Genomic DNA, 12,046 nt, shown 5'->3' with positions numbered 1-12,046 from the left:
CTACATGCATAATTGACCGTTAAATGTCTCTACGAAACCACTGCGCTATTCGTCTCTAAATGGTTTTTTTGAAGACATTTTATTTCAAGGTGCTGAATAAAAACAATTTTTTTTAAATATAGGTCAAGTTATTTGCCCACCCAGCAGTGGTGGAGCAGAGCTATCAGGTGATAAACCTGCCCAAGAATTCTTCAGCCAAACTTCCTTAAAATCTATGTTGGTGATAAGTGGAGGAGAGGGATATATTGACTTCAGGATGGGTAAGAAGCTGGATCTTGCAAAATGTTTTTTGTCATTACTTTTGTATAATGCAGTAGAAGTGCTTTATCATAGTTAATGACTTGATCTGTTTTCCTGTTAAAGGATAAATCTGTTATGAGTTAAGTCTTTAAGGAGGCCATTTAGGGGTCTGGGGCAAATAGATTAAAAAAAAAAATCTGTCCAGAGATGGTGCTTGGTCCTGCCAAGAGGGCAGGGGACTGGACGCAATGACCTCCCAAGGTCCCTTCCAGTTCTGTCGGGGGTGGGGGGTGTGTGTGTGTGTCTCTCTCTCTCTAGATAAAAAAAAAAACGAGGTGTCTAAGGAAGGACACAGTAATTTATGAATGCTTCTGTCTGAATCTTTTGGATAAATATTAGCTCCATATGTATTTAATATAAGACTGAATTGGAACTGTAACTATATTTTTTCCAAAAACAAGTAATATTAGTCTTAGAACTTTTCATCCAGAAGGATTTCAGAAAGTTTTCATAAATCTAGATGTGCTGTAGTTTCATAAATCTACATGTGCTGTAGTTCATATGTTAACTATCTAGGAATCTCTTCATTCACCCACTTCTGAAATGCAGCCATCTTTGGGATAAAATCCCAACTGCTGTTTAAGAGCTACTGTACCTAATCTAGGACAAAGAGTTCATTCTTTGGGGAGTGGCAGAGGTCTTTCTGTTTTCGTTCATGGGCAAATAAATCGGTGAGATTTGAACTCAGACTGTGGAGAGGTGAAGACATAACTAAAATCTTTTCACTTTATCAAGATTAATGCAATCTGCATACAAAGTCATTCAGCTTCCTTTCCCCCTCCTTTTTTTTCAAGCCCTGAGCCATCGGTTGGCAACCAAAATAGCAAGAGCAGCCATTATTTTTCAAATTTGGTAAAAACTCATTCAAGAGCCTTTATGTATGTGAATGAGAAAGTTCTTAAGGTCTGAACATACTTTTTGTAACCCCTATTTTAAGAACAGCACACACAATGACTTTGAATGCAATACATGTTTACTGCAGGACATTCACAGATTTTACATATTATACTTCCTCATACTTCACGTTTGTACTACTGTCTTCCTGACTTTCACTCCTGAACCCACTTCATGCCGATTTTACTTAAAATGCATGTTGCCCATCACAGCAGGAACGCAGCGAGCTTCCTTTTCTTTTCAAAATCAAGACTTTACGAGCAGCACGATCAAAATGCAGATACAGTATCATATCCCACAATGCACTGCACGTATTAAAGGGAGTGTTGTCCAACATTTCAAGATCACCTATCATTTGCTCTTTAGATATGAGTTGTTCATTGTTGGGCTTTTGGATGTTCACCATTTATCGAAAATAATCAGGAGGGTTTTTTTTACTTTGCAATTATAGTGTCAGGAGCCACAAAGAAGTCCTTGAAGAGCCACATGTGGCTCCGGAGCTGCAGAGGGCAGACCCCTGCCCTAAGCCATACTACTGTATTTCTTTGATTGCTTTGGAAACAGAATGAAGTCCTTTTGTGTTGATATTTTACATTGCTAGAGTACGCCCCCTTGGATTAATGTACCTTTCAAATAGTATACCTTTCAAAGATTACATGAGTCTTTGTCCAGAAATTTTTAATATTTTCTTTGTGAAGAAAGAAATCAGTTTAGATCGATGACTGACTGTCCTTTTTTCATGCAGAAGCTGGTAATGGTTCCTGTTTCTATGACTCTCTTGCATTTGATCCACCCTGTAGAGACTTGCTGTATGTTTACCATAAAACAGGGATTTACTTAATTGAAAGCCTTTGCACTAAGGAAGGAAGTACATGAATAAGAAATGTAAGAGTGAAGAGCTGTAACCAATACAACTCAGTGAACAATGTACAACCCTTTTTCTCCCTCTGGTCAAAAGTATCAAATTGAAGTCAAATTAATTTACTGTCCTGCAAATGGAAAATGTAATGAAAAAAGTATGACTGATAATCTTTTTACTGATGGACCTAATTTTGACTGACTGCCTCACATTCCAGCATGTTTACATACGTGTATGATACACAGGGAAAAAACCTCCAAATTTCATGAAAGCAATAAAAATCTGTAGTATACCGCTATCTGGTGAAAACCTATAACTAACAATTGAAGATCAGGCTAAAGATGTTTCGCAGTTTTTTAGATTCCTAAATTATACTTGGATTTAATCAGTCTAATCTTCCCAAGTAACCATTTCAAGCCTTTGATATTTTCAGTCTGCTCCTTTATCACCTGGATATATTCAACTCCTCTTTGTGGCTGTCACAAGCATCAGAGAGGGTTATATGCTGCAGTGAGTTAATGTTAGCCTAGCACCTGTAAACCAACTTCAGATGGTAGGTCAGGTGGTCTAGGCCAAATCTCCTTTTACTCATCTGTATCACAAAATCCCCTGTTTCGACACAGCTGGAGGGATGATAATGCAGGTTAGCACTGACGTACAGTGGCTGAGTTATGGGACAAACTAATGGTGTGAAGCAGTTAAAACAAGTACTGGGAAAGGAAGAACTAAAGAATTCGCAGCAGACTTATTTGAAGCGTTACAGCTTCAGTACAGATACAGCGATGTTTTATGGTGACTGTATTTAGTTTCCAGTCCTATATCAGAGAAGCATCTTATGTATCCAGATGCATGTCTCTGGTATTTGACTAATAGGTCTGCAATCTTTTCTTGTCTTGCAGTCGCACTCTCGGAAACACTTCAGCTTGGGTGATATGCAGTGTGAACATTTTATTACTTCTCTGCTTGACTTTGTGATATACCCTACTATCAAGCCTTAGATGAGCTTTTATAAGTCACCGTTAACTTAGGACATGGCACCTTGGAGACTAATGAATTTATTGGGGCATGAGCTGTTGTGGGTAAAACCCACTTCAGCTGCCACAGAACTGCTTTTTTGGCATTTTGTGTATTCTTTTCTTTTACCACACTGACCGTTCCTTGTGTATATTGTATAGTGCTAATAACATTTTCATTGATATGTTCAGCTGAATCTAAAGTTGTGGTTTCTTCTCAGGTGATGAAGGTGGGGAATCTGAACTTCTTGGAGAAGCTCTACAACTTGAACCTTCTGTAGCCAAAGCTGAGAGGAGTCATCTCATAGTGTGGCAAGTAATGTATGGCAACGAGTGAGCCCACCGGCAAGCCTCTGGAGACTTTATTTAAAAAAAAAAGCAGGCTTCTGCATGTTTTGTTTATTTTTTTTGCAGAAACATCTGTTTCACTACATGATATTAAACCATTTCTTTGCTGTTTTACTTTATATTGCAAATCTGTCAGACTTTAACAATACAGGAATTAGCTTGTGCTATTTTACTGCACCAGTGTTACATAAGTAAGATCAGTGTAATGAAGAAATTAGTGTTTCACTGTGGTAAGCAATCCAGACAGTTCACTGTACCACAACAATCTCATGTAGTTCACTTTTTTTTCTAGGGTCACTTTTTATCACTAATGGAGTCAGACTTCATTACAATGGAGATGAATTTATCTGTACAGCATATTGAGTGAAACAGCGAAATTATTCCCAGTGTATTATAACATGGATAAACTAATATCAGATGAATTATCAAGATTCACATGTACATTCAAAGAGGGCTAAAGTAAATTGTAAATTTTAACTTTTATTTTCAAACCTGACAAATTTTGTTTATATACTGTATACAGTTTTGTTTGCGGTTTCATCAGAACTTTTCGGGGAAGAGGGGATAGTATAGAAAAACTTAAACCACCAATATTTAAATTAAACGTCATGTTTGACTGCTGAAGAGCTCTCTAAAATTTGGGAATTACTGCCCCCAATAATGAAGAGTTTAGAGAGACTTTTTTTTCCTTGTCAACTGGCAACAAATGAGTAATTTTCCAAAGGATACTTAAACATTGGGATGACTACAGAACTAAAAAGTTGTAAAATCCTTGAGCAGGGAATATATTTCCTTCATGACTTAAATCCATATGTCTTAGACCCTAGAGTACTCTCTGCCTAGCTAGATAACTGTTATGGAGGTTAGAGACCTCCAAGCAAGAGAACTGATTGACAAAAGAACTTCAGCTCTGTAATCGGGCAAAAACCATACTTATTGGTTTCTTACCCCTGGTTAAGTAATTAAATACTATGTTTATTTAGAGAGAAAACACATGAAGTAACATTGAGTTAACTGATGGAAGCCAGGAGAGTCTATCAAAGAAGACATTGTCTACTCACCATATATATTTTTAACCGCAATAGTGTGAGTTCAGGATTGTCTTCCTTTTGTGTTGAATTTCCTGAGCTGGTATTAAAACTGAGTTGAACACTTTCTACATACTTTTTCTCTAACGTGTATAACACTTAGCCATATTGTTCCTCAATGTAGTCTCTAAAAACAGAATTTTTTGAAATCTGAGTAACATTTAGCATGTAACCCCCAAAGACTGGGACTGTCTGAGCAATCTGTTTAAGTGACAGAATGGAACAGTTTCAAAGGAATAAATATAGACAGACTTTTTTTAAAACTGCCTAAACATTTTTATGCAATAGGAGCAGTTTGGGTCTATCAGGCAAACGTGTTTATATATTTTTCTTAATTTTTTTAAAAAAACACATAGCTGAGGTCTATTGTGTAAATATACATTTAGGCAGCTTTTTCAAATGCGTATCATATCTGATAAACCAGAAAACCTCCATTCAGGTCTATTGGTTATATTTATATGTAAAATACTTTTTAAACAGCATATTTTGTACACTGTTCCACTCTCGTAAATATGTATTTAGGACATAGGGTATGTAGTAAAAGTCCAAATTAAAAATGACTAATATCTTAATAATGTGTATTCTCTCCAGAATGCCAAATGTAATGAGTATTGTTCAAAAATCACTTTCCAAATTTTCATCTTTAAAATCACATTTGAATTGCTTTAGCTTAAATATGAAATCTGGGAACTGGAAAAAAGTACATAAAATAATCAGACTGTCTTAAACATTATTATAAGAGAAACTTATTTAAAATATATAGAGATCTAGATTTGTATGCTGAATGTTAAGCACATTTAAATTATCTCATGAAATTGGTGTCTGAGAAAAATGCTGACTAAACTTTCAACAGTAATGCAAACATCACTACAACTGGTGTAGTTTTATTGCGCCTTCTGCCATTCTTTCTTTTAAATTTAACTTATTGGCTATTTGGAAAATGTTCTACAAGTTTTACACACCAGTGGATTTTCACATTCATGTATTCTCAGAAAAAAAACGCACAATTCTGTTCCTTCAATCCTGGATCGTGTTTTATTTGTAACTATTGTTTCTCTGGACTGCTTCACTGCTGTAAAATTGAGCAGATATGTCTGGCAAGTGCATACCTAGTCGCTTTTGCCAAATGTGTGTGGTACACTGCCAGTCTATTCACTTCAATGGACCAGCTCTTGCAAATGGCTGCAGAGACCGAAGTGTTTCTGTCCAGTAGTGGAGGGGTTTTAAAGAGAACACTAGCTGTCATTACAGTTCAACGGAGGGTGTAGAAGAGGAGGTTGCACATTACTCTACATTATTTTAAAATTTACTCCCTGTCCTAAGGAGCAGTAGGTTAAAGAGGTATTTATTCTCATCACAATGCACTGGGATTTATAAATTCCAGATCACTTTGAAAGGTGGACACAGCACGTAAAACCCCATGCATCAATGTGACAAACGCCTAAATATGTAAATCTCAAGGATGTGTTTATGCATCATGGATTTGTGGTTTAAATGTCCTATAAATAGGAATGAATTTCTTGATAGCTACAGCTTGTTAATAGTTTGAAAACATTTCGAGCACAAAATATGCAGCACATAACTTGTCTGGATAAGTGTGTTTGCATGGTAAAGGTAAAATGACTTATATAAGCTGCTGTATTGTTCATTTCTTGTAAAAGGTCTTCCTGCGTTGGGTCAGATAGGGCTGGCAGATTGTAGACACTTTATCATAGGCTGCCTTAGTAACAAACAAATGTTAAATCTGTTTTATTATACTAACTGTTCTAAAGAACATATGTCTTTAAAATGGTGTGTAACTGAATATTTATTTCCATGTGAGTATTATAAAAGTTACCAAAGGATTAAACCCAATTTAGCACTCTTGTTAAGTGACCCTGTTGAGCTGGGGTCTGGTAAGTGACCCTCGTCTGTAAAATTGAGACACAGTTTAAAAGAATACAACTCTATGCGGAAGTTAAATTTTTTTTTCTAACAGGGTTATGCCATATTGTAACAACATATGTTGCACCTCGAAGCATTTTTCTATACACTAAATGTCTGTCCAATTCTCTAACAAAATTAAGTTTCCTTTATTAATTCTGTTGCACATTTCTCAACCTTTTAAATATATTTTAAACATTTTATGGACTATAATTTTTTGACAATTTTGTTTGTTAGACACTTTACGCTGAATTTTACTTGCCTCTGTAACCTGACATGGATACTACAGCGTTAAACTTGCTGTCTGTTAAAACTTGAGGCTTTTCTGTGAGCAAGAAAGCTCATCTAGCAGTGTAGTTATTTCAGTATTTATTTCTGTTGAATCCTTGGGGTTCAGAATGTAACTTTGTACATGAAATATATATAAATATGTATATGAAACAGCCATTGGTTGTGGTGTTTTTTTGTAGTCTCATGCGAAACATGTTAACAGTTGGTACCAGAAGACAATCATCAAATAGTTTAAATAGTTTTTAAAACTATGAGCTAAATATCTTCAGCCGAGAGACAGGTTGCCCCAGTTGTAAAACCAGCAGGCGAGGGCTAAGGAAATGTTATGGAGTTGGTCATTGATTGCTTGGAGGTGATTGTACAAACAGAGTTCACTTCTCAGCAGAACAAATTGAGTTAATTCTCAAACTCCATGAAATTGTAAGATCCCTGGTCTTCAAGCACCTTCCAAATGTCCTCATGCACTGCTCCTTCAGCAGCCCCAGAAGTGTGGAATTTAGCCTGAGCATTCAGAAGCATGTCCCTGGGAGGCTGTTAGATTGCACCCTTGTTGCCCTGTTCCCTCCACTGCACCTCCCCTCCACCTCCCCCACTGCTCACTGATCTACTAGTACCTACAGAGCACTGGACATTTGGGGCTTTTTGTGATTAGTAACCCAGATCTTGAATTTTCACCTGAAAGGGTTTAGTGAAGAGCATCAAGCACAAGCACAATGACTGTCCTACTGAACTGGATGCAGCCATTCAAATAAGAGTTGGCTTCTAAGGCTGTCTTTGCTGGGGAGGTAATTTGGGTCAATTTCTCTAGTGTTAGCTCAAGGGAGAGGAGTGGCAGTGTGGTGCAGAATTCCATCTACAATGGTGCTTGAATGGCCAGCAAACTTAGACTTGTACTATAACTCCAGTCAGAAGGGTTAGTAGTGCCCCTGTAATGGAAATACTTGCATTTGCTCATGTCCAGAGAAGAGGAGGAAGACCAGGCCCCAGCAGGGCTAGAGCTGCTTCTGTGGACTCTGGATTAGGTATGGGAGCAGCAGGTGAGATCCCCCACACCCTACCAGGACTTCTCAGCCAGAAGCCATCTCTCTCACCCTTTCACTGTCTTGTTACTTCCCCTAATTTCTGCTCCCAGATTCAGGCTGCACTGCAATACCGAATAGGCCAACCAACTGGAGTATAAAACATCGCCTTACTCAACTTCTGTGTGTGGACATTTAAGGGCAACCCATGAGTTCGCTGCAGTGAAAGCAAGTTCAAAATGACTTGCAGGTAGAACAAAAATATGGTCTTGCCTTCCACTCAGTTGTGTAGGGAATCTGTTTAATGTGATCTGGCCTTTTTATTTTAAGTTGTAGCTCATCCATGGTTCCAGTCTTCTTTTAGCCAGGGCTTGTTCAGGTGGGGTGGCTTAAAAACCTTTTATTATCTGACATTTTCCCTCTGGTCTTGAACAGCAATGAAAACTAACTCTGTTAGCTGTAGCTAGTTCTTGTCCTTCATTGTGTATGACTTCCCTGGTTAACTTTTCCTCCCTTTTAAAAGACATTTTTACTGCCTTATTCACTTCTTAATTATAGTTGTGTTTTTAAAATAGCTGGGTCCATTCACAAGGGAAAAATATCAGCCTATAATTCATATGCTATGAATCTAAAGGATTTCCACTTCTGATTGCAGCTCCAATTAACTAAGTCCTGGCACTGACCTGTATTTTCCAAGTATTCTTTACGCCTTGCCAAATTATCTGACTCGATTCTTTCAAGCCAAACAGCAAGTTGAGCTATGAAAGTCCATACACAAAAAGGAAATAGAGTGAATTATAGCAGTAGTAGGAAAGAGAAGAGAAAATGACAAGAGATTCATTCAGTGTTCAGCTAGCTTGCCTGCTTCTGGTTGGCTGTATCTGTTGTTAGATGTGTGGCTTAATTAGTTTTTAGCAAATGACCACCTCAGTTCTGTATGTCAATTGTAGAATATATGTAAACTGATACACGGACTTGTGAACATTTTACAGTAACTGGATGTGGGAGAGTGGCACAGGGTCAGGTCCCCCCACCCCAGATTTCTGCCTTTCATTTCCAGCCCGGCACACTCCAGGAAGGGGGAGCTTGCAGGGTGGAGACATCACAGCTTAAGGGTCTCAGCAGGAGCAGCTGAGTCCCAGAGCTCAATCCAGCTGGGAAGTATGCTGGGGCTAGGCAGGACAGTTGGAGCAGGCAGTGCTACTACTGGTACCCCCCAGTGGGGAGCTGACTGGGAGGGGGGCATCAGCAGACCCCCATGCCCACTCCCCCCAACCTAGCCCCAGTGTGACACAGCCCTGCCAGAGGTAGCTCAGCAGGAGGAGCAGCGCCATATATAGCTGCTGCCTTTGTTGCAAAATCTAGGGAATGGATCAGGCCTCTGTTCCCTGAGGCCTCAAGCTGACTGGTGCAATGGAGGGGCAAAGAGGGCTCTAAGTCTTTGCTGGAGGGCAGGGAGGGTTGCTGCAGAAACAGGCTGGAAGTTGCTTCCTCTCACCTGAGTCTTGATGGTGGTTGGGGTAGATTTGGTGCACACAGGGCTCAGCTCCTGGCCAATGCCCTGCGTGGGAGGCTCGTGAGCTTAGGGTGCTGGGCAGGCCAGCATGCTAACAGCTGATGGGGGAGCAGCAAGAGGTGATGTGCTGGGGTGAGGTTGATTTTGGCCCCGCCCCCCAACCTTTAAATTGTGTAGGTCCCCCCTATTAACCTGCTTCTGGCTGATAAACTACCAGTGCTACATATGTGATGCACTCTAGGGCAGAGGTGCATAAAGTGGGTGGTGAGCCCCCTCAGAGGACACAAAATTTCCTAAAGAGGTGCAGCATGATCACATTTACATACTTGTAAAGGTTTTACATTCTACAGACTTACTTTATTACAGGGATTTTTTCATATGAACTTAATGGAAATTTCGATTGGTTTGGATTACATTAGAGAGGGTGGGGGAGGGGGGCTGTTAGCTGCAGGAGCAAAAAGTGGCGCCCGCCATAAAAGCTTGCTCACCCCTGCCCTAGAGCATGGACAAGTCATGGCTGTCTCGTTTCTCCATCTGGGCTAACACTGAGCTGCAGCTGAAAAGTGCAGCTGGTGCTACAGCATAGTGCTTGGACTGAAGTGTGTTCTGGCCTCAAACAGCCCCTAGCTCAGAGAATTTCCACAGAGCAGCTTTACACACCAGTGCTTTAATAACTTTTGCAGTCCTTGGAACACTCTCTTGCTGATGGATGAACAGCCCTTTAGAATTGGCTTCCTTAGGACCGTGCTGGGTATTTGATATTCGATAGAAATAGCTGTAGAGAGAATGGGTTCTCGCAGTAAAGAAAAAGCATAGATCAATTTACAAAGGGCAAGTGACCAAAGCTAAGCTTAAAAATGGAGGTTTCCATAGTCTTGTTTTGGGGCAAAAGAGAACAAAATGGATTGAGAGAGACAGAATGAAGAAGCAGAAAGGGAGCACTGAGGTTAAAGGTCAATGCCACTCTTCCTATTTCTAAACGTTTGTTACCTTTTTTTTTGGCAGGGGAGGTTAGCTTGGGGGAATTGTTTTGATTTGCCAGATCCACTCAGTTGAGGGTCACAGCAATCTCATTACAAAGTGGAGTTATTTGCTACTCTCTGCAGTGCCTCTTTGGGGGGTGGGGGGGAAACAGGAGAGTGCCCCTTGCTAATGTTCAGAGTGGCCTTTCAAAACTGGCACTTTGGTCCTCTTTCGCTACAGCACAAGTGTTATGTGTACAGTGTTTTCACACTGTAAAGGTCTTTTACAATGGATGGATGGATGCTAGTCACGATGAAGCTAACTCCCTATTCCAAACCTAATTCTTACTTCCTCCCTGCAAGAAGCGTCACATGCTGCACCTCAGTGCAGCCTAAATGATTTATTTCCCAACATACACGCCCTGTAAAATTTGGGGCAGATCAGTTTCATGCTGTGCAGTTGAAACCATCTCTGCAGTTTGTCGTACAAAGACTTTTAGCTTGTTATCTCAAACTGATTAGCTGCCGAAGTTCCCTTTTTTTGTAGCGCTTATCACCAGGCAAGCACAATCACTCGTACGAAAACACACGCCAGGCTCCAACTTGGACTTTGACACTAGGTGCGTGAGTTCTCCCAGCTCTTGAAGTCACATAATCCTTCCTGTTCCATACTGATAAAATGGAGTTAATTACTTACACTTGTCAGATAGTCTCAGGATGCTTCTACACTCGCCCCTCCCCTCAGAGGTGGCATGGTAATGAGGCAATTTGAAGCAGGCTAATGAGGTGCTAATATGCATATTCAGCACCTTATTAGCATAGTGGCAGCTACATGAATTTCAAAGTGCAGACTTTGAATTGCAGCTGGACAGTGTAGATGGGGGCAGCTTCACTGTACGTGCCCCACTTTGACATTCTCTGATCTAGTTTTGAGGGAGTAAAGGAATGTCAAAATTGGGTGCTAATGTTGAAGCTGCCCCCATCTACACTGTCAAGCTGCAATTCAAAGTCTGCACTTTGAAATTCGTGTGGCTGCTGTTATGCTAATGAATGCTGAATATGCATCTTAGTGCCTCATTAGCCTGCTTCAAACTGCCTCATTACCATGCCACCTCAACATGAGGTGGCATGTGTAGAAGTGGCTTCAGAGGTAGCCATGTTAGTCTGTAGCTTCACAAATAACAAGCAAATGCATTTATTAGGTGATGAGCTTTTGTGGGTAAGACCCACGTCTCCAATAATTTGAAGAGTGGGGCCTTACCCACAAAAGCTCATTACCTGATTAATGTTAGTTTTTAAGGGGCTAAAGGGCTGCTTCTTGTTTGTTAGGTAATTAAACCATTAAAGCATATCCTAAAAGGAAAAGATTAGCTTGGGATTTATGAGCCAGTAGGAATATCCTTCCTCTGCAATGAGACAGTCCGAGATGCAGAGATCACCAGCAAAACTGGCAACACCCCCAAAACAGGCTGCTCTTGTACAGAACAATGTGCATCACTTCAGCTCAGATCACTTAATAGGATCTGACACCCCCAGAAGCCACTGCAGTGTGTGTCTTGGGCCCTACTCTATACAGTAGACCTGATATGACTCATCTAACAGTTTGACAGCCCCCACCCCAATGCCAACTGGCAAAGTATTCACTATCCTGTAACAGCAACGTGTACCAGGCCTGACCAACTCACTACATGTAATGCACAGCTGTTACCTTTATCTATAGTGTCTTGTAAGGTATTAAATGAAAGTTGGTGCCAGTGGTGACTGGTAGTGAAAAGTGTTAATACTGTTTATATAGCCAAAGGGACAAACAGGTTTTCTTCCAGATAGGAGAAG

The 12,046-nt window shown here is 40.1% G+C and overlaps 1 protein-coding gene across 3 annotated transcripts in view; it reads left to right on the top strand.

Moving 5' to 3' along the window:
- The window catches only part of SPAG9 (sperm associated antigen 9), a 154,774-nt gene extending 149,111 nt beyond the window's left edge, over nucleotides 1–5,663 (top strand). For all 3 annotated transcript variants that reach the window (XM_075014966.1, XM_075014965.1, XM_075014967.1), the window contains 2 exons: nucleotides 123–260; nucleotides 3,288–5,663. In XM_075014966.1, the coding sequence (XP_074871067.1) occupies nucleotides 123–260; nucleotides 3,288–3,403 (254 nt within the window). In that variant the 3' untranslated portion in view covers nucleotides 3,404–5,663. The remainder of the gene's footprint in view (nucleotides 1–122; nucleotides 261–3,287) is intronic.
- The last annotated feature ends 6,383 nt before the right edge of the window (nucleotides 5,664–12,046 follow it).

This window comes from Carettochelys insculpta, chromosome 20 (genome assembly GCF_033958435.1).
Source record: "Carettochelys insculpta isolate YL-2023 chromosome 20, ASM3395843v1, whole genome shotgun sequence".
In the NCBI taxonomy this organism is placed as follows: Eukaryota; Metazoa; Chordata; order Testudines; family Carettochelyidae; genus Carettochelys; species Carettochelys insculpta.
This window is presented reverse-complemented; position numbering and strand designations above follow the sequence as displayed.